This window comes from Leptonychotes weddellii, chromosome 4, assembly GCF_054177405.1.
Source record: "Leptonychotes weddellii isolate Sample4059 chromosome 4, ASM5417740v2, whole genome shotgun sequence".
NCBI classification, from domain to species: domain Eukaryota; kingdom Metazoa; phylum Chordata; class Mammalia; order Carnivora; family Phocidae; genus Leptonychotes; species Leptonychotes weddellii.
The window spans coordinates 95,132,370-95,151,286 of record NC_138372.1 but is presented as its reverse complement, the minus strand read 5'-3'; the positions used below and the strand labels follow the sequence as shown (position 1 = coordinate 95,151,286).

Sequence of the window (18,917 nt, the reverse complement as noted above, 5' to 3'; positions counted from 1 at the left end):
GTTTCGTAATCGCGTCGCCGCCGTTTCCGCCCTAAGCCAGCCCCACCTCTGCCGGCCCGCCCTCGGCTCCCCTGCCGCGCCGCGCCGCGGAGCCAGCCCGGGAAGGCCACACTGGCGGGCCCGGAGCGGGAGCCCCCCCGCGCAGCCGCAGCCGCACCCGCTGCAGCCGTACGCCTCGATGCCGGAGCACGGCAGGTGAGACCGCCGCGTGGGTCCCCGGCCCGCGCGCCCCGCCTGCCCTGCCGGGCGGAGACGCACCGGATGCTGGGGGGTGGAGGGAGGCCAGGGCTGCCGAGATGCTGGGTCGGTGGGAGAAGGGGTGCGCTCCCTGAGTAACAGTCTCCATCCGCTCCGCCGCTCGTGTGGCGCGCAGGCCGAGGCCGCCGTAGAGTAGAGGGCAGAAAGGGCCTGGGGGGCCGGGGCGGGGGGAGGCGAGAGGGGGAGAAGTTCTTCTGGAGACTCACTAACCTCGGTGGTGGCGTGTGCGGGACTGAGTGTAGCACAGCGGGGCCCTGGAAGGGCTAAGTCTGAGCCCGAAGCAGTCGCGGAAGACAGTGACAGAGTCCGAAAGATTCCCAGGGCGATCCCAGTCCTAGTTCAGGGTTGGGAGGAGCAGAGGATTTCTGGGTAGAGTTGGGGAGCGGGCAGGCATGGAGTCTCTGGGACTGAATCCACTGGGGAGGGAGCTTAGGGCCTAGCCCTGTTTCCTCGTAAGCCCCCACAAGACCTTTCCTGGGGGAAGAACACAGTTGGTACTGGGTCAGATGCCTGTCACTTGACTGGAAAGTGCGTGTCCCCCTACGTCTCTGCTGCCCCTCAGCAGCCCTCCATGTCTGGAGGTCTCCACAAGGAACCAGCTGCAGCCCCGGGCTTGGAGCCAGAATTGCCCACTCTATTCTCTCAATTCTCTTTCTCTTTCTCTTTCTCTTTCTCCAGCTGCTTCTTGTGAAGGCTTGTCGGGCAGCGGGTTGGAGGCCTTGGGGCTGAAGGCAGCGGGACCGGGAAAACCGGTTTCAGGCTAGGACAGGACCCGGGAACTACCTCTGTACATCCTCTCTGGAACCTTTCTGCCATCCCTCCTCCTGCTCACTCACTATAGTTTGGAAGCTCCTAAGCCCCAGTGTGACCTTGGTGTCTCCTAGCTCCATGTTTCACCCTTCCTATCTGGGACTCTGGCCCAGTTCTCAGTGCTACTTGTCTGTCAGGATATGGCCTTACACAGTCTAATGCTGATTCCTCCTGCCGTTTTCCCAGCCCCTTCCCCTCCGCTGGGGGTGGAGGGCTGGGGGCACGGCACACTAAAATAGTGGACAATGAATTTGGATGCCTCTTCCTCCTGGGCTAAGCAGCCCAGGACTTCATTTTTCCTCAGCCCACTCTTCTCTAGATATTTTAAAGAAGGAGAGTGGCAGCCGGTTGCTCTTACTTCCTTTTCTGGCCCTGGCCCCCCACCCCCACCCCACTGCCACATTCACCCTGCCCAGTCTTCTCCACACTCTTGACCCCACTGCCAAGTTTCAGAGACCCTTATGTTCTATGTCCTAGGGAATGGAATTTCCTGGTCACTTCTCATCATCATTGGCCCTTTCGTGCCAAGTCCCACATACGCTTTCCCTCCACCCAGCTCTGGCCAGGTCCCTGGAAAGGGAACAGAAACGTCCTTGTTCCCTCCACTGCCCCTTTCCCTCCCTCTCTTCTCCCCTCTTCTCTCCTCTCCCCTCCCACCCTCCACTTCTGTCCACTCAGCTTTGTTCAGAAGGGGTGTTGGGGGAGAGTCCACGCTCTGTACAGTCTGTCTGGTGGTGTTGGGGGTTTCCTCTGATTCTTCATTGTTTTCTTCATTCCCCCGCCTGTAACCCTTACCAGTCGCCACCACCACCATTGCGACAAACCGTGTGACTGACTGACTTCCCCACTGACCACAGCTCCCCTCTCTGGACAGCTGTGTTCTGACTTCCGCCCTGTCCCATTACTCCTCCCCTCCAGTGGTGGGAGGGGAAGTAAGCAAAAGCCCAGGCTCCTGGGTCCTTCTCTCCCCTTCAAGCTGTATCTCAGTGTGCCTGTGACCTCATCCCAGGGCTATTAAAAAAAAAAAAAAATCCTTTCAGTTCTTAGATCAGTTTAGAGTGCCAGAGCATCGGGGCTCCAGGCCCGGAAGGGAGAGAGATTCCAGTTCATGCTAGAGTGTAATAGTCGTGAAACGGCCCTGTTTGGCGTCTTTGAGGTTGCCTGTATCATAGGACTGGGGACGTGCAGTGAGCACAGAGGAAACCCAGATGGGCCCTACCCTGGCTGGCAGGGAGGAAAAGGGGAGGAAGTTCTTCCTTGGACACTAACGCTGTTGCAGAGTTCCTTGTGTCTGGTTGGCTGATGAAGCTTGGGAATGGAAGTGGTGAGGAGGGAGGAGAGAACAGGTCCCAGCATGATGGGAGGAGGCAGGTGGGGAGGCCTGGGCCCTACGGGGTGTGAGGCAGAGCAGAGTGGCACGATGGGACATGTGAGGAGGGTGGGGAGGCCGGAGAAGGATTCCTCGGGGAACGTATGGCACCTGGTACACGCACAGATGCGGCCATGCCACGGGAGTGCACACATGGGACACAGATAAACAGACTGGAGACAGCCTTCAGGAAGGCTCTCAAAGCTTCTGAGAGAGGTTGGATCTCAGCTGAGGGAAATGAGGAGGAGCAAGGGCAGGGAATAGAGAGGGAAGAAATTCCTCCCTGTAGGAAAAGTCTTACTTGAGGTCCAACCTGCTGCAGTTAGTCACTTGCAACCTGAGCAGACAGGTCTCTGTCTTAAAGAAAATCTAGATGTTCTGGGTGCCTGGGTGGCTCAGTTGGTTAAGCCACTGCCTTCGGCTCAGGTCATGATCCTGGAGTCCCGGGATCGAGTCCCGCATTGGGCTCCCTGCTCGGCGGGGAGTCTGCTTCTCCCTCTGACCCTCCCCCTTCTCATGCTCTCTCTCTCTATCTCATTCTCTCTCTCAAATAAATAAATAAAATCTTTAAAAAAAAAAATCTAGATGTTCAGGGTAAGGTAAGGAAAAAGGGAGGGACAAGGGCGGAGGCCCTGTTTGTGAGAACGAAAAACCACCATTTCCTCTTCAGAGTCACTGAACTGCCCCTCCCTCTCTGCCCTAAACCCAGGGAGATGGGAGGTGGGGCTTGCTCATTTTTGCCACCATCCTTCGGCCCCTCCCATCCTCACCCTAAATGCTTCTGTCCCCTTCCTCTCCCTTGGTTCCAGCAGCTACTGCTCCTCTACCCCTTGTGCGCTTCTGGATCTTTTCCTTTCTCTGGGAGTCAAACTGTGAGGTCCTTATGCTTGGAGGGGTTAGTGTTGGGTGCAGGACTCAGGACTTTGAGGGAGAACGAGAAGACCTGGGCTCATCAGGAGGCTTCTCAAGGAGGGAGCGGTGGTAGAGTGGGATTTCGCACTAACTTCCTTCTGTCTTTACTTTCTGCTCAACCAGAGTTCTGCGTCTGAGGAAGACATAACCTCGTGCCCGCCTGCGCACCCTCACCGGCCCTGCTAGCCCCTCAGGGTCCGAGACGCTGACCCTCCCCGCCCAGCCAAGGGTACCTTGGACTCTGCTGTCCCCAGACCTGTGCAGCTGAGCAGACCCAGGCGGCCATTACACCTGAGGGGACTGAGGAGTGGGCAGTCAAGGCACCAGAGCAAGAGCCCTCTGGGGCCTCAGGCAGAGGAGTGAAACTGGAACCATCAGGGAACATGAGTGAATTTTGGCACAAACTGGGTTGCTGCGTGGTAGAGAAACCCCAGCCGGTGAGTCCCCAGGCCCAACCCCCACCCCGGCACTCACAGAAGTCAGTTACCGGGGCCTGTGTGGCAGACACACCACCCACGATCTGGTGCCTAGAAAGCAAGCTGCTTGCTTCCCTCTCCGTCAGGATAGTCTCTCTGGCCAGGCAGGTGTGTATGTGGAATCCAGGGGGACTGGGTGACGGAGGAAGTGAATCGTCCTAGCTATCACTTCCTGTTTCTGTCCATTCTGAGCTGGGCAGGGGTTGTAGGTGGCGCTTAATGCCGGTCACTTTTCCCCATTGTTTCCTCATCAGCCAGAGGTGACTTGGATATGTCCTTTCTTTGTCTAGTATTCACTCTGCAGGCCCCTGCCCTCACCACCCTCCCTGTGTCCTTTCTGTGTTTATGTTGTTCCAGACTTGCCTTTCAGACCCTAGTGACTTCCCTGTTGTAATGCCACATACCTTTGCCCATTGGGCCGTTAGCTCTTCCCCTAGTGGTTTTCAAGACTCTATTCCCTTCTTCCACTTTCAGACCTAACTCCCCTGTCTTCTCTAAGCAGAAAAAGAAGAGGAGACGAATTGACCGGACCATGATTGGGGAACCAATGAATTTTGTCCACCTGACTCACATTGGCTCTGGGGAGATGGGGGCCGGAGATGGACTTGCCATGGTAACAAGAGAATGGGGAGAGATTGATATGGGATTGTGACCTAGAACCTTTCCCCTTTTTTTGAAGTGTAAGCTGGGGACATGGTAAATACTTGGTGGGGAAGTAATCCTGGAACTAGGATTCTAGTCCTGGTCACCAGCTGCATAAACCTGAGACCTGGCATTTCAGGTCTCTGGCCTAGGTTCCCTCATTTTTACAATTAGCATATTGTTCTTTATCAGGATGGGGGATATATATGACTCAAGACTTATTTGGAGGGCTTTCTCCAACAACCAAAACCCTGTTAATGAAGAACTGCTATTCCAGTGCTATAGTAAGTCATATCGTGGCTGGGTGTGTTGAGGCAGGAAAAAGGCTGAGCTGAGCGCCCCTGACCTAAATGATGTCAAATACTCTTTTCTGCTCTCAAAATAAGGGAAATGGGCCTGGAGATAGTGAAGGAGGCTTTTCACCAATTGTGAAACTCAGATAAATATGAGAGTCCTTTGTGAGAGGTCTTATTAGTCAGAGACCCATTTTATCTCACCCTCAGGAGAGTCAGTATGAAGGGATACATTGAGACTTCCCTTGGAAGAATGGCTGTTGGTTTTCACCTTTTCAGACTGACTTTATTGCCAGGGAGATGGGGTCAGCCTCTTCCATGGAGGGCACAGGGGCGATCACTTACTGTGCAATATCCAGACTTAGGACGAGGGTCTCACATATGCTTTTTCACAGACAGGTGCAGTTCAGGAGCAGATGAGATCCAAGGGAAACCGAGACAGGCCATGGAGCAATTCTAGGGGATTGTAGCTCCAACAGAAATGGTGAGTGATTAGAGAAACCCATTCAGTACCTCCAGCCCCCGTCAACACATCCTGATGCCCTGCCTCAGAACCCCTATCCTCTGCAAGAAAGGAAGGTGAGAGGAGGACGAAGGAATTACAATGGGGGAGTCAAGAATTTCAGATGTAGGGGCACCTGAGTGGCTCAGATGGTTGAGCCTCTGCCTTCAGCTCAGGTCATGATCTCCAGGTCCTGGGATTGAGCCCCACGTCGGGCTCCCTGCTCAGCAGGGAGTCTGCTTCTCCCTCTCTCTCTGCCTCTCCCCACTGCTCCTGCTCTCTCTCTGTCTCTCTGTCTCAAATGAATTAAAAAAAAAATAATAAAATAATAGAAAGAATTTCGGATGCAGAAGGGCAGAGAGAGAGGGAGGTGCAGACAGAAATCAAGAAAAGAGCACCCTAGAAATAGTTGAGAGTCTGCGCTGGGTGGTGCCTTCTCCCTGACGCCTCAGTTTTCCTTGAGGCTTATCTTCCTTCTTCAATTTCTTTTTTAATCAGGTTCTGCTGTCTGAAGCCTCTGTTCCATGTCCAGCCCAGAAGAGATGCTACCCCCTCCTCGAACCAGTGATCCCAGGGCCCCTCTTTTCCCTCTCTGCCTATTAGTACCTCAGAAGGCTTGGGGGCTGGACTCCCTCTCTTCCCTCTGGCTCTAGCCCCTCCTGGAGATGGGCTCAAGGCAGCAGGACTGACCAAGTGACTACTGGTTGGCCAGAGGAGCTCAGCTGAAGCCCTGGACACTCAGATCTGAGATAGGAGTTTTCTGGGAACCTGGAAGGCGTTCCCTTCTCCTGAATGACGGTCTAGGTGCCATCTGTTTTTAAACTCTTAACCTGGAACTCCTTAAATGGGGTAGGTGGGTGAGATTACCAAAGCTGAAGCCGGCTTTGCTGAGAAGCTCCTTACCTCCCTGCCCTTCTCCTTTTTCCTCCTGGAATGAACTGAAACAGAGGTCAAGCAGGGGATGGGAGGGTGACCACTGCCTAGTCTCCTCTTTGTCTTTAGATCTCAGACCTTCAGCTCATGGTCCCTCGATATCTCTCTACCACTACCAGCTCTTTGTCTAGTAGGCCTCTAACCCTGTTTCTGCAGCACTGTGAGTTCTCTAACATCTTTTTCTTTTTTAATTAAAAATGTAACTTAAGATGAGTTCTCTTAATTACCCCCCTCCTTCTACTACCTCTACCTTTAGTCCCATCCCCAGTAGGAACCTTATTGTTTCCCATTGAATGAGAGCTAAGGTAAGAAGTGGGTCTTAACCTGATGGTACCCCATTTAAGTCTTGGGGACCTGGCCTGCCCTCTGCCAATCTCCCTGCTGGCCCAGGTGAGGAGGAAGAGGGATCTGGAGAGAAACTCAGAATGCTGCAAAACTAGGAAGTGTGTCTCAGAGTGGACTTCCTAACCATTGAGATTGAGAGGGTAGGTTGAAAACAATCATCTGTGAGTTTAGGGATCTTAAGATTCTCACCGCATGGGAGCAGGGACACCTCTAGAGCAAAGGATTCTCAACGTAGGCACTTCTGACATTTGGGTTGGATAATTCTTTGTAATAGGGGACTGTCCTGTGCATTTTAGGATGTTCAGTAGTGTATCTGGCCCACCCTAGTTAGGACAACCAGAAATGCCCCCAGATATTGCCAGGTGTCTCCTAGGAGGCAAAATCACCCCCAGATGAGAGCCACTGCTCTAGACTCCAGGTATTTTTCTTTAAAGTGTTTTCCCCACCCTACCCCATCCCATTATTCATCCTAAGCCTGAGCCATAGATGAACCAGGCCCTCTTGCAAAGTAGGCTCTATAGGGCTGCACATAATGTCTGAAACAGTCCTTTATTCAGTGTGTTGCTTGTGCTTGCATGGGTTCATGTCCCTGATGGATGCATACTGTGCTTCTCCATTCTTGTTTGGAGGAGGGGTTCCTGCAGTGTGGAGGCAGGAACAGAGTATGGCGAGATTGGGGAAGGGAGAGAGAAAAAGCAGTAGGGCCACAGACACCCAGGTTTATCCTCTGCAAACTTTAAGCTCTATTTCTGTGCCCCAGTCCTAGAACCAGACACCAATAAGACTCAGGGAGTTTTGTCTGAAGACCAGGTCCCACTCCCCACCTGGCTGAAGAGTCTGCGTTAGGTGGGAAAATAATGCAGGAGCAGGGTCTTTAGGCAGTTTTTCTTCTCAGGTGTTTTTTCTTCTGGCCCCTCCCTTGCAGGGTGGTTAGGAAGGCAGAACATGACCAGTGAGCTCCTCCTGCTCTGAGACAGGATGGGGGTCTCTCATTAGCTCAGCAACAAGAAGCATCTTGATGGTGACGGGGTCAGGAAGGTGGGAACTAGGATCCACTCTGCTGAGTCCACCATCCATCCAGTTTGCCCCACCTATGGTGACACCTTCTAATTTTGTTCCAATTTCAGTGTATTTCCTGCCACTTTTCAGGGTCTAAGGTTGGTCATACATTCCCAATTGACTCTGTTCCAATCTACCTAGTTGTTCTGAAAGTAGCTCATCTTGTCCTAAAGTAGCTTAATAACCTGAGGGCTATAGTCAATCTGAAGGGTTCACAGGATAGGGGAGAAGGATGGGGGACACATGGACTCTGGTCACCCCGATCTTCCGCCTTGTCCTAATGCCTCTTCTTTGGACACAGTCGTCTTTGGTATTCTCTTGCCTTTAGCCACCTTTTCTAACGTATATGCTACCATCACTTGAACAGTACTTAAAAGTGATGGGAATGGGTTTGAGAGTCATAATTTATATTAAAATGTGTTGGACTTTTAAATACATTTTTCAAATAAAAAATGTTTAAGCAAAATAGTCACAGAGTAATCACTACAGGCATGTTTTGGGTCAAAGGATAAATATGGTTGATGAAGGTAACTGCTAAAAAGTAGCTGACATGGAATTTTGTGCCAACATCACCCTTTGCAAGGAGAGAAGGCCAAGTATTGTGGAGGCAAGGAGAAGACCACCATCTTTCAAGGGCTCAGCTCCCTGTTCTTCCTGTTCCCTCCTCTTGGCATTCTTCTGAGATTTTGCAAGTCTTTAAAGAATCACTTATTTAAAAACAACTTTGCAAGTGAAGAAGAGGAGCAACATCAACATTTTATCCTGGGGTGGGGGGGAGAGTATAAAATACGCTGGGGGCAAGGGAAGGGATCAGGCCCGATGCTGCTGGTTACACAGTTCAGTTTTAAGGTTCAAGAGATTTCTGGTCTCCACCCTCAGATACCTCTGTAAAAAGACACAAGACCAAACATTTTTTTTTTCTAGTTTTGTTTTTCTGTACTAAAAATATCCAATGGGTGCTGGGATCGAAAAGGGTGGAAAGGTTGAGATGCTGACACCTTCTGTTGCGGATGAAGTGGCCATTACCTGCGGTTTCTCTCTATCTGGGTAAGGAAACAAAATAGAGAAAAAGGGGAAATATTATAACTACATCTATATTTTTCCTTCCTTGCTTCATCTCCCTCCCCAGAAGCCCTCATTCCTTCAACACCACTGGCCCCTGTTTATGCTTCTTTTTTATACCGAACGGTATTGGATACCCAAGGAGAAAGACAAAAACTGGCAAAATGGCAGACCACGTATACTATTTTATCGTCCTTCCCTTCTCCCCAAAGTTCCTGAAATCCTGTCAATTGAGAATATTTTATCCAGTCAGAGCCTTTGGTAGTTCATTTGGTAAAGCAGAGGACTATCCTTCCTGAAGAATTCTTAAATTGCTGGAAATAATCCCAGGGGTTCTTTGGGATAGTGGTGGTTAGGGGCATCAGCACTAGGGTCAACCAATCCTGTTGTGACTGTCATTTACTAGCTTTGTAAATCCCTGTTCCTTCACCTGTGAAGTGGGGATAATTATACCTCACAGCATTGTGAGGATTGATCCAGGTCGAGTGCACATAGTAAGACCTCAAATATTGGCTGTTACTATTAAATTGCATTAATAAACTGAGAACTGTTAATATCTTCCATATCTATTATCTGCATCAAGCATTGTTGATACATCTCTAATCTTCACAATTTGGGCAATAATCCTCCCATGACCAATGATACACATTGCCCATTAACCAACCAGCAGTGGCTCAAGAAATAGGTGGACTCAGTGGCTAACGATGTAACCAGTATATTATGCATCAGTGACCAAACGAGGTAAGTAACACCTCATGCAAACACTTACTGGTTGCATCTCTGTGAACACTGCAGACAGACTGTTCCAGATATCCTCCAGCCCGATCCTGACCCGTCTCCAGAAAGCAAGGGCTGGACTGGGGCTGGGGCTGGGGCTGGGGCTGGGGCCAAAGAAGAGGAAGGGGGTGGGTCTGATTCTCGAGCTGAGGGCGGGTATGGGAGTGGTGGTGGTGGTGGTGGGGGCGGTCTGAGTGGTACAGCGGGTGCCAGAGCAGAGATCCGAGTCCAGAGGGCACTCCTCCCGAAGCCGGTTGCAGGGGCACTTCTCGTAGGTACAAGGCCGGTGCTCTGTGCGCAGCTGGCTCAGCGCGCCAACACGAAGGCGCCCAGAAAGGCCCTGCAGCTGCCCCGCCCGGCTCCGGCTCATGGTGCCCGACCTGCAGTGGCAATGCCACGGGCCCCAGGGCATCAGCACCAGCCGCAGATCCTCCGGAGGTGGTAGCGCTGTGTACGAGGGCTGTTGCCACCGGTTTGGGGTGGACCCTGCTGTTGACCACTGGCTCAAGGTATTGTCAGGGTGCATTATGTCCCCAGTAGACTGCCAGCTTTTGGTCGGCAGGTCTGAAGACATCCTGATCTCAGGCTCCTGGGTATTTGCTTTAAACCTTGAGCTGGGCACCCTCGCTGTGTTGTAACTCCTGCTGAGAGACGCTGCAGTGATGTTATTCTTTCTGGCGTTAATCACAACCCCCTCTTCCAAAGACTCATCCTCCTCGGCCGACGACACAATCGACTTGCTGACGCCTGTGGCCACTGTGGAGGCCAAGAGCTCCGCAGCAGCCGGGCCGGCCAGGCGGTCGGCACTGGCCCCGACGTCATCCTCATCCTCTATTGTTACCTTCATCCTCCTGGGACCACCGGTCCGGAGGGTGGTCGGGGGGTGGCGGGACATGGGGACCCCGAAGCGGAAACTGGCCCGCTGCGTCTCGGTGGAAGTCAGGCCTTGGGCCCCCGCCGCCCGGGGCCCCAGACTCAGCAGCAGGGCCCAGAGCAGCGCGCCGGCGGCGGGGACCATGGGGCCGGCCGGTGTGCGGCTGAGTGGGAGGCCAGCGAGGGAGGCCGGGACTCCTACCTTCTCTCCCTCCCTTCCGCTCTCGACCTGGCGGGTCGTTTGAACCGCGGCCCGCGGAGGGCGGGGGGAGGGGGACTCCTACGCGCGCGCCACGCCCCTCCCCCTGGCCCTCGCGGAGCAGCCCCGGGGGCTGAGCTCTTTCAGCTTAGGAACCACTGCGGCCAGAACTCCGTGCCAGAACCGACGGACGCATTGTGATGTAAGGGGCCCGGGCAAATAGGGCACTTCCTCGGAGCAGGGCTTAAATCTCGCATCGCAGTTTATTAACCGCTACAGATCTGATTTGACTCAAGAGGACAAAAGTACAAGTTTTGAAAGCACTCCTTCCCAGACTCACAGGCAGCAGCTGTGACAAAGAAGGAAACCGCGGTTCTTCAAGATTTAGGGAGCGGACTCCTGGTTCCCAGCAGGCTGCGTGGTCAGTTAAGCCCTGCCCTCCCCTCCACCTCTCACCGAGCTTCACAGACTGCTAGAATGCCCCAGGTGGAAAGGGTCTTAGCACCTTCATTTACAGGGGAGGAAAAGGACACTCAGAGAGAGGCAGTTATTTGCCCAAGGTTCTGCAGCTGAAGCAGGACCAAAACCCACAGCCTTCCCCTTTCCTGCACAAGATGCTGCTACATGCACCCCTCTAGCTGAAATGATGATCACCAGGCAGATCAGGTTCCGGACCTTGGAGCCCTGCTTCGAAGGCAGGGTCATGAGAGGAATGACACCCCAGTGAAACGTGAAGGTCCAGTGGTACTGGGGTTGAGGATGAGATGGTTTAGGGAACAGCCCAGATGTTTCAGGGTTAGGGCATAGGCAGATCAAGCTTTGCTTGGTTCTAAGGCCCTTGGTTCCTGTCTTCCTCTAGGTCCCTCCTGAGCCATGGAGATCCCGGTCCAGCCTAGGAGAGAAAAACAAAAAAATGGTTCAGGAGCAGGACCTAGGTTTTACTCACTGGTCTGGGAGAGAAGCCAAAGAATTGGAAGAGTCTGAAGATTGGGTGCTTGAGCTGGTGGTCATCAGGCTCCTTTGTTCCCTAGTACCTCCCCACTGGGTATTTTCTCTTCACTGCCCTTCTTGACTTCCTAACTTCTATGGCTGATCTCAATCTCCTCTAAGTTCTGTGCTGTGAATATTCGTTTATTCTCTGATGCCTCAGCACTTATATGTATAGTTTTTTTTCATTTGTTCTTGTTGGATGCAGGCCTTAATTTCTTCTCTGGGTGGGTGCAGTTTTCCCAGATATACCGAAGCATGTGGAAGCAGGGCCTCTATCTTTTAGTTCCTCTTCATCTCCCCCAAGGCATTAAGAAAGCAGGAACTGGCTTTATACATCCCACCCCAAACTTTCCTCCTTAAGCTCGGGACTCACTGTCTGACAGCTTCAGGGATGTGAACCTGATCCAAGGAGATGAGCTGGGCCAGCTCTCCCAGGCTGTTCAGAAAACGGATCTTTCGTGTGAACTTGGAACTGAAAAGAGAGGATAAACCAAGTTACTGGGAAGAGGGTTCCTGGAGACCCTTACAAAGGGAAATGTGGCAAGCAGAGCATGGTTAAGGCTAGAAAGAGCCAGGGTGGGGCAAAATCTTCTTAATCTTGATTTGGAACATGGGGGCAGGGAGGTCCTTGGCCTCAGAGCTGGTACCTGATGAAGGGCCGAAGCAGTGTCAGGAATGCCTTCACGTACCAGGTGGCGTGGACAACCACCAGGGCACGCAGGTTTTTCCGGAGCCTGCAGAATAGGAAGGAGATCATTCTATTCTTCTTCCACCTTCATGCCAGATGATCAGGTGGAGCTATGTTCTGTGCTTTAACTTCCTTCACATCTGCAGTTTCTAGATTTCTCTGGCAGTTGGGTCTAGTCCCCACTCCTTGGCCTGTAATCTGAGCTCCACCCATTGTGTTTAGCCCTTCACGCTCCTCATTTTTAGGCAACTCCCTTGCCAGAATCCCTCTGCCCCATCTCCCTCCTGTGCCCTACCCTCACATAAATTCTTGGCTACTCCTTTTCCCATGCCCCCCACGACCGGGACAAAAACAAAAAAGGATGAGCTAGAAAAGTGAGCAAAGGGAAGATGGGGGAAAGAAAAAGGGAAAAGGAACATCGCGGGGAACAAAGCCATAAAGGTCAGGGATGAAGGCGGAGAGCAGCATACGATGGCGGCCTGGGCGGTAAACTAAATGGCGAGACGGGGAGGAAAGGAAGGGGTACCTTCTATGTGGCCGGCAACACGCCACACCGATTTATTGGGTTTTCACCATGGCCATTGGCAAAGGTATCATCGTTGCCATCTTGCAGAGAAGGAAACTGAGTCCCAGGGAGGTTAAGTGACTTGCCCAAGGTAAATGATAGAGCAGGTAAATGACAGAGGCAAGATCTGAAACCAGATTTCCCTGACTCTGAGAGTTCAGAAGACAGGAGAGGCCTGGTAAGGGTTGTAGAGGGACAAGGAAAAGAAGAAGGGACTAAAATGGAAGAGGAAAGAATGGAAACAGGGAAAGAGAAAGCGCAGCGGGAGCTGCAGCCATCCTGTCCTCGTGGCTCACCGCCGGTCCAGAGTGTGGTAACACTGGCGCATCCAGCCCAGAGGTGGGACCTGGGCCCTACTTGTGCCTCCACTCAAGTGAACAAGCAGATAATTTTCAGCGACCAGCAGCTCCAGAGTTCCCACCATATACCTGGGGGGAGACACAACTGTCAAGGGAGGTACACGCTTGGGGTTGTGGAGAGCGAGAGGGACATTATTGTAGACTCTGCAGTCAGCTGCTGATCGTGCAGGGGGTTCTTTTTTCCTTTTTTTTTAAGATTTTATTTATTTGGGGCGCCTGGGTGGCTCAGTCGTTAAGCGTCTGCCTTCGGCTCAGGTCGTGATCCCGGGGTCCTGGGATCGAGCCCCGCATCGGGCTCCCTGCTCAGCGGGAAGCCTGCTTCTCCCTCTCCCACTCCCTCTGCTTGTGTTCCCTCTCTCGCTGTGTCTCTCTGTTAAATAAATAAAATCTTTAAAAAAAAAAAAGATTTTATTTATTTGACGGGGGTGGGGGAACACAAGCAGGGGCATGGCAGAGGCAGAAGGAGAAGCAGGATCTCCACTGAGCAGGGAGCCTGACGACGTGGGGCTCGATCCCAGGATCCCGGGATCACGACCTGAGCCAAAGGCAGACGCTCAACGACTGAGGCACCCAGGCGCCCCAGGGTTGTTTTTTTTTCCCCTTTTCCCTCCCTAACATCCCCATGAAGCCCCTCAGGGCTTCCACCTCACCTGAACAAGTGCTCCATGACATAAGTATAGTTGGGGATGCTGCTGCTCGGTAGGTAACAGGAAGTGAAGACAATAACAGCGTTGAGGCCATCACCATGGTAACCTGGAGAGGACAAAGGGAAAATTCAGTCCACAACTATGTAGGACAGTACATCTGTTGAGGCTGAGGGACTCCGAGGATCTCTGGAAGTTACAGAAAGGATTTTGAAGCCAGGAACTGAGTTTCCCACTTCGGCATTTGATTCAAGAAGTCACAGTTCTTCCCCCTCCACGTATGCGAGCCATTACCACCATGAGAGAGGGCTTTCTTGTAGAGCTCAATGACAGTCATGTCCACTCGCTGCTCCCGCTGTCCTGTCCGGAACACCCTCCAGTGACGGCCGTCTTCTCCAACCACATCCCACACACAACCCCGGCCCAGCCTTTCTGCTGCCTCACTGGCCCCCAGACCCTCTGCCCGGGGCAGGTCATCTGAAAGAGAGGGATGGGGAAGGCTCGATAAGGCACGGTACACGCCTTCAGTATCTTCTACCTTCCCCAGGTTCCTAGAGTTATTGCTCTAACCGCTCATTCCTCAGTTTTTTTTTCTAGGACTCTAGCCCTAGTTTGTCCAATTAATCCAGTGCCTTGCTGGTTTCTCTTTCCTATGACTCACAATCCTCACTTTTTCACTAGACACTGGCCCTGAGGTAACCCTGCACTATGGTAGGTCCATGGCCCTTGCCAGTATTAGTTTTTTTCTAGATTCTTTCTTTCCACGCCTTTCCTTGGGTGAGCTCATCTGCTCCCATGTCTTCAATAACTACCGGTAAGGTGATGATTCCAAATTTGCCCCTCTAACCCATGTCCCTAAATGCTTAGAGTGGACATCTTTAGTTTGTGTCTTTCTGTCATCTCCAAGCCACCAGACCCAAGTGTAATTCGAACTCATTCTCTTCCTCCTCTCTCCCATATTTCCTTTCTGGATGAATGACTCCATCCATCTAGCTGGCTGAGAGAGAAAACTGGTATCAAAGATTTTCTTCTGTCAGCCCTCAAGCCAACTGGACCCCAAATCTTCTTCCATATGTCTCCATTATATTCTCTTATCATTCTTTCCACTACTACTGTCCTGATTCAGGTTCTTAGCATTTCTCACCTGGACTTAGTGCTAGCCACCTAACTGGTTTCCCTGTCTCTAGTCTGTTTACTCCATTCCACACTCTACCCCACAGCTTGAGCAAGCTTTGTTTTCTACCCTAGCTTTCCTACTCAAATGGCAATATACTATACCCACTAATTCTGCATGATCCTTCCATAGCAATGGAAACAGCTGCCTCATCTTAAAAAATGGTTGTCTAGGGGCACCTGGCTGGCTCAGTTGGTGGCGTGTGCGACACTGACCCTTGATGGTGGGGTTGTGAGTTTGAGCCCCATGTTGGGTGTAGAGATTACTTAAAAAATAAAAATCTTGGGGCGCCTGGGTGGCTCAGTTGGTTAAGCGACTGCCTTCGGCTCAGGTCATGATCCTGGAGTCCCGGGATCGAGTCCCGCATCAGGCTCCCTGCTCAGCAGGGAGTCTGCTTCTCCCTCTAACCCTCCCCCCTCTCATGCTCTCTCTCTCTCTCTCTCATTCTCGCTCTCTCAAATAAATAAAAATAAAAAAAAAAAATCTTAAAAAAAAAAAAAAAAGCTTGCCTAGTATTTAGTATTCCATTGCATGGATGCACCATATTAGAATCAATACTCTACTGACGGACCTTAAGTTGTTTCCAACCTCTTTAGATCCATTAAATCTGATCATGTTACTCCCTTGATTAAAACCACTCAGTGATTTCTCATTGCCTACAGGATAAAATCTTAACTCCTCAGTGTGGAAGCAAGGACCTCCATGATTTGACTCCTGCCAACTTAACACAGCACTCTGATTCAGAAGTTCAGGTGACAACTTGGACATGTGATTTGTGTCTGAAGTCGAGGGCAATTTTGTGGGTGAGCCCTTAACCTGTGGGGTCTGTCCTAACTCCTGTCAAGCACCACAGGTGAACTCTAGGATGCCCTGTTGATGTCTGGAAAAGTGGAGAAGTGGTTGGTGTGGGTAAAATCCATACATTTGGTGTCGGAAGTGTCGTGAGTAGAGAAGAAACAGAGTTTTCCTTAATATCATAATACTTAATACTTTGAATTCCCCAACATGTCCAACATGCCCTGTTCCTACCCAAGTTGTTTCTTCTACCTAGAATGCCTCCCCAGCTACCTGATAAAGACCAGCTCAGAATCACCTCTTCTGTGAAGTCTTTGCTAATGCCTCTCAGGCAGAACTGACCTTGTCCATATCCCTGCTGACCGTCCCCTACACATATGTAGACCATAATCTTCAACTACACTTATTTGTATATGTGTTAATTTCTTATTAAACAGAGAACTCCCTGAGGGTAGGACGGATCTTACTTACCCTTAGAACTCTGTTCTCGCCCAGTAATAGCATGTAACCGTCACTCAATAAAAGCTTCCTAAACAAAGGACCCTCCCCACCCCTCTACTGACTACTCTCACATTGGATCTACAGACTCTACCTTTCCGTTCTGAGGAAATTAATTTTGCTGACCTTACCACTTGGCCCCCACCTTATTGTTTCTGACTTTCGTCCCATTAAATCCACCCTGAGCTTTAACTCTAGCTTCCACTTGTACTGGCTCAGGCCTCAGGTCTCTTTCCCACCTTCCCATTCAAATTCATGCCCACTGTCCAGCTGCTCCGAGTCTGATGGGGTCTCCACTTCATCTACGTCCAGGTCAGAACTGCCATCAGGAGAGGAAGGTTCGGAGCACGTGGGAGAAGTTCCGTCGCCTCCAGTCCCCTTAGTCAGATTCAGTCGCAGCTCTGGGGCAGAAAGACGCTTACGCATGGGACGTAGGCCACACAAAGCTAAAGTGCTGGGAGTACCTGGGGTCAGGAGAGAGGAGAAAAGAATAGAAAACTATGTGTGTGTTGGCAGGGGAGGCTGGAATTCCTGCATATGGTAGTGATATATGGGGTGAATTCTAAAGAACTTACACAGGGGATATTTGAGGAAAGAGCAGGGGAACCACAAACGGATGAGGGCGGCACAGCCCTTCACTGGCCTAGAATCAAGAACTTGAGGCCTACCTGTCTGTGAGTCTCTCTCAGGATCGTCAGGATCTTCAGAAGGGTCCACTTCTTCAGGAAGAAATCTAGAGGGGAAAGATTACAAAGGGGCAGAAATGCAGGTGAAACGAATCAAGCCAGGTATCAGTTTATCAATCCTCTCACCAAGGCACAATTCTTTTTTTTTAAGACTTATTTATTTGAGAGAGAGAGAGAGAGAGAGAGTACACGAGCCAGGGCTGAGGGACTGGGGGAGGAGGCACAGAGGGAGAGGGAGAGGGGAAGCAGACTCCCTGCTGAGTGCAGAGCCCAAGGCGGGGCTTGATTCCAAGACTCTGAGATCATGGAATCAACTGAAACCAAGAGTCAGAGGCTTAACTGACTGAGCTACCCAGCAACCACCCCGCAATGATTTTATCTTATCCCCTCTGCCTTCTTTGAACCCCTCCTTCCTTCAAGTCCTAATTCATCCTTCCGGTCCGCCATTCATGAGCATCCCTCACAGTCCTCACCTGGGGAATTCTTCGTCCTGCCATTCCTCCTTCAGCTCCAGTCCCCCAAGTCTCAGGGATGCGGCTGGCCCCACTGCTTCAGCATTCTCCCTGGCCCTAAGAGTCCCCAGGGGGAGGGGGTGATCGTGAGACCAACTAGGCAGTGTCTTAAGGGAACTGGGCTGTATGTAGGAGACACTGGAAAAGACGTCAGAGCTTGTCTCCGGGACAGATACTTCTACCACATCCACCACTTCCTGGAGACAGATGAACCCTCCTGTGGGGCTTAGGAGCAGAGGGAAGATGCAATGTCCAGCTAATCGTATCTACCTCTGTGGCGTCGCTCCGCCTACAGAGTGGGTAGGGCTAGTCCACATTACACCTGGCTGGAACCTGACAGACCTGCCCAGCTGTCACCAGGCAGAGTTGGGGAAGATGGCACCTTGTCAGGCCTGCCTTTCCTCCACTACACTGGGGAGTGGTGAGGGAAAACCATGGCAGAGGTGGAGGGGTGGGGGAAGAAGGTAAGGAGGGAGACAGATTTGCTGGGAAGGAGTACCTGCACCTAAATTTCTTTCTAGGTCAGCTTTCCAGAGGGCCATTCTGGGGAGTGGGTGTTAGAAAACAGACAACAGGCACAGTTGACACAAAACAGAGAAGCTTCCTTTAAAAACAAAACGATAGGGATTTATCCTGAAACCCCCAGTTCCCCATTTCCTACCTAGAGCCACCCTACCCCTTCTCTGCAAATTCATTCTCTTGCAGTCACGTCTCTTCCAGGAAGCCAAGATTTGCCCTGGTCAGAGCTGGACGGTGGGAAAGTCCCTCAAGACTATTCGTTGCTTATTTCCAATCAAGCGAGCCAGATCTTACTTACCCAAGGTCTAACGTCTTTTCTCCCGCTTCTTGCGTGGTTCCCATCTTCACACGTCTTCCTGTCTCCCTTAAACACTTGCAGCTTTCTGGGAGCTGGTTGTCCCAGGTCCCCAGCACTTCTGTGTTCTTTTTCTCTGTCTCACTGTTGTTGCTCTCGCCTCCAAGGGGGAGGGAAGTATGGAAGGGAGGTAACCTCACCTTCAAACAGGTTTTGCCACCTCCCTTCCTTTCCCTTCCCAAGCAGCAGGTTTGCCCAAAAGAAAAACCCTGCCTATGTGGGGGCGGGTTTTAGGGAAGAGAGGACATTTTCTAAAGTGGCTAGTCTTGGGGGAGTCGAGGAAGGCAGTTTGTTTTCCCTTCCAGACTCCTTATAACTTCTGGAAGCTGCTCTTTAAAAAAAAAAGAAAAAGAAAGAGAAAAAAAAAAAAAAGGAAATGGTAAAAAACATTTTGGTTTTAAGACTATGCTTTTTGAGCATAAGCAAGATTGGGAACGCCGTTATTAAGAGGGTTCTGGAAGAAGAAACAGATGAACGGCCAAGGATAAGGAGAGATGGAAGACTGTTGTTCTTCATTCCCAAAAAAAAGTTAATGGAGACATTCCATACAGCAGGAAGAAGGGAGATGAATCTTGAGGAGGCTGAAACCATTATCAGAGGTAAGAAGAGACAATAAGGCCCC

General features: G+C 51.4%; 3 protein-coding genes across 5 annotated transcripts; 1 reads left to right on the top strand and 2 right to left on the bottom strand.

The window, feature by feature from the left end:
• Positions 1 to 37: 37 nt before the first annotated feature.
• Positions 38 to 8,067, top strand: CDC42SE1 (CDC42 small effector 1). The gene is made up of 5 exons (XM_006728348.3): positions 38 to 195; positions 3,473 to 3,786; positions 4,328 to 4,438; positions 5,156 to 5,244; positions 5,761 to 8,067. The coding sequence occupies exons 2-4, from the start codon at positions 3,733 to 3,735 to the stop codon at positions 5,228 to 5,230; spliced, it is 240 nt and encodes a 79-aa protein (XP_006728411.1). The 5' UTR covers positions 38 to 195; positions 3,473 to 3,732; the 3' UTR covers positions 5,231 to 5,244; positions 5,761 to 8,067.
• A 92-nt stretch (positions 8,068 to 8,159) lies between these two features.
• Positions 8,160 to 10,564, bottom strand: C4H1orf56 (chromosome 4 C1orf56 homolog). The gene is made up of 2 exons (XM_006728347.3): positions 9,431 to 10,564; positions 8,160 to 8,642 (listed from the first exon to the last, which is right to left on the bottom strand). The coding sequence occupies exons 1-2, from the start codon at positions 10,454 to 10,456 to the stop codon at positions 8,622 to 8,624; spliced, it is 1,047 nt and encodes a 348-aa protein (XP_006728410.1). The 5' UTR covers positions 10,457 to 10,564; the 3' UTR covers positions 8,160 to 8,621.
• A 190-nt stretch (positions 10,565 to 10,754) lies between these two features.
• BNIPL (BCL2 interacting protein like) lies at positions 10,755 to 18,570 on the bottom strand. Of its 3 annotated transcripts, XM_006728346.3 has the most exons (10): positions 18,239 to 18,567; positions 17,383 to 17,478; positions 16,892 to 16,956; positions 16,463 to 16,687; positions 14,051 to 14,233; positions 13,763 to 13,865; positions 13,050 to 13,181; positions 12,148 to 12,234; positions 11,874 to 11,972; positions 10,755 to 11,402 (listed from the first exon to the last, which is right to left on the bottom strand). In XM_006728346.3, the coding sequence occupies exons 1-10, from the start codon at positions 18,280 to 18,282 to the stop codon at positions 11,366 to 11,368; spliced, it is 1,071 nt and encodes a 356-aa protein (XP_006728409.1). In that variant the 5' UTR covers positions 18,283 to 18,567; the 3' UTR covers positions 10,755 to 11,365. The 3 variants fall into 3 exon arrangements, with proteins under 3 accessions (XP_006728409.1, XP_030896840.1, XP_030896845.1); XM_031040980.2 differs by lacking the exon at positions 17,383 to 17,478; XM_031040985.2 differs by lacking the exons at positions 11,874 to 11,972; positions 12,148 to 12,234 and having other exon boundaries at positions 18,239 to 18,570.
• Between the last annotated feature and the right edge of the window lie 347 nt (positions 18,571 to 18,917).

Excerpts from the sequence above, each read along its gene's own strand:
- C4H1orf56 (XM_006728347.3), bottom strand. The coding sequence starts at position 10,456 with ATGGTCCCCGCCGCCGGCGCGCTGCTCTGGGCCCTGCTGCTGAGTCTG. Across the intron at positions 8,643-9,430 it reads TGTTCACAGAGATGCAACCA|ATAGAGAGAAACCGCAGGTA; the intron begins GTAAGTGTTTGC and ends TTCCTTACCCAG.
- CDC42SE1 (XM_006728348.3), top strand. The coding sequence starts at position 3,733 with ATGAGTGAATTTTGGCACAAACTGGGTTGCTGCGTGGTAGAGAAACCC. Across the intron at positions 3,787-4,327 it reads TGGTAGAGAAACCCCAGCCG|AAAAAGAAGAGGAGACGAAT; the intron begins GTGAGTCCCCAG and ends TTCTCTAAGCAG. Across the intron at positions 4,439-5,155 it reads CCGGAGATGGACTTGCCATG|ACAGGTGCAGTTCAGGAGCA; the intron begins GTAACAAGAGAA and ends GCTTTTTCACAG.
- BNIPL (XM_006728346.3), bottom strand. The coding sequence starts at position 18,282 with ATGGGAACCACGCAAGAAGCGGGAGAAAAGACGTTAGACCTTGG. Across the intron at positions 16,957-17,382 it reads CAGGACGAAGAATTCCCCAG|ATTTCTTCCTGAAGAAGTGG; the intron begins GTGAGGACTGTG and ends TTTCCCCTCTAG. Across the intron at positions 11,403-11,873 it reads ATCCCTGAAGCTGTCAGACA|GCTGGACCGGGATCTCCATG; the intron begins GTGAGTCCCGAG and ends TTTCTCTCCTAG.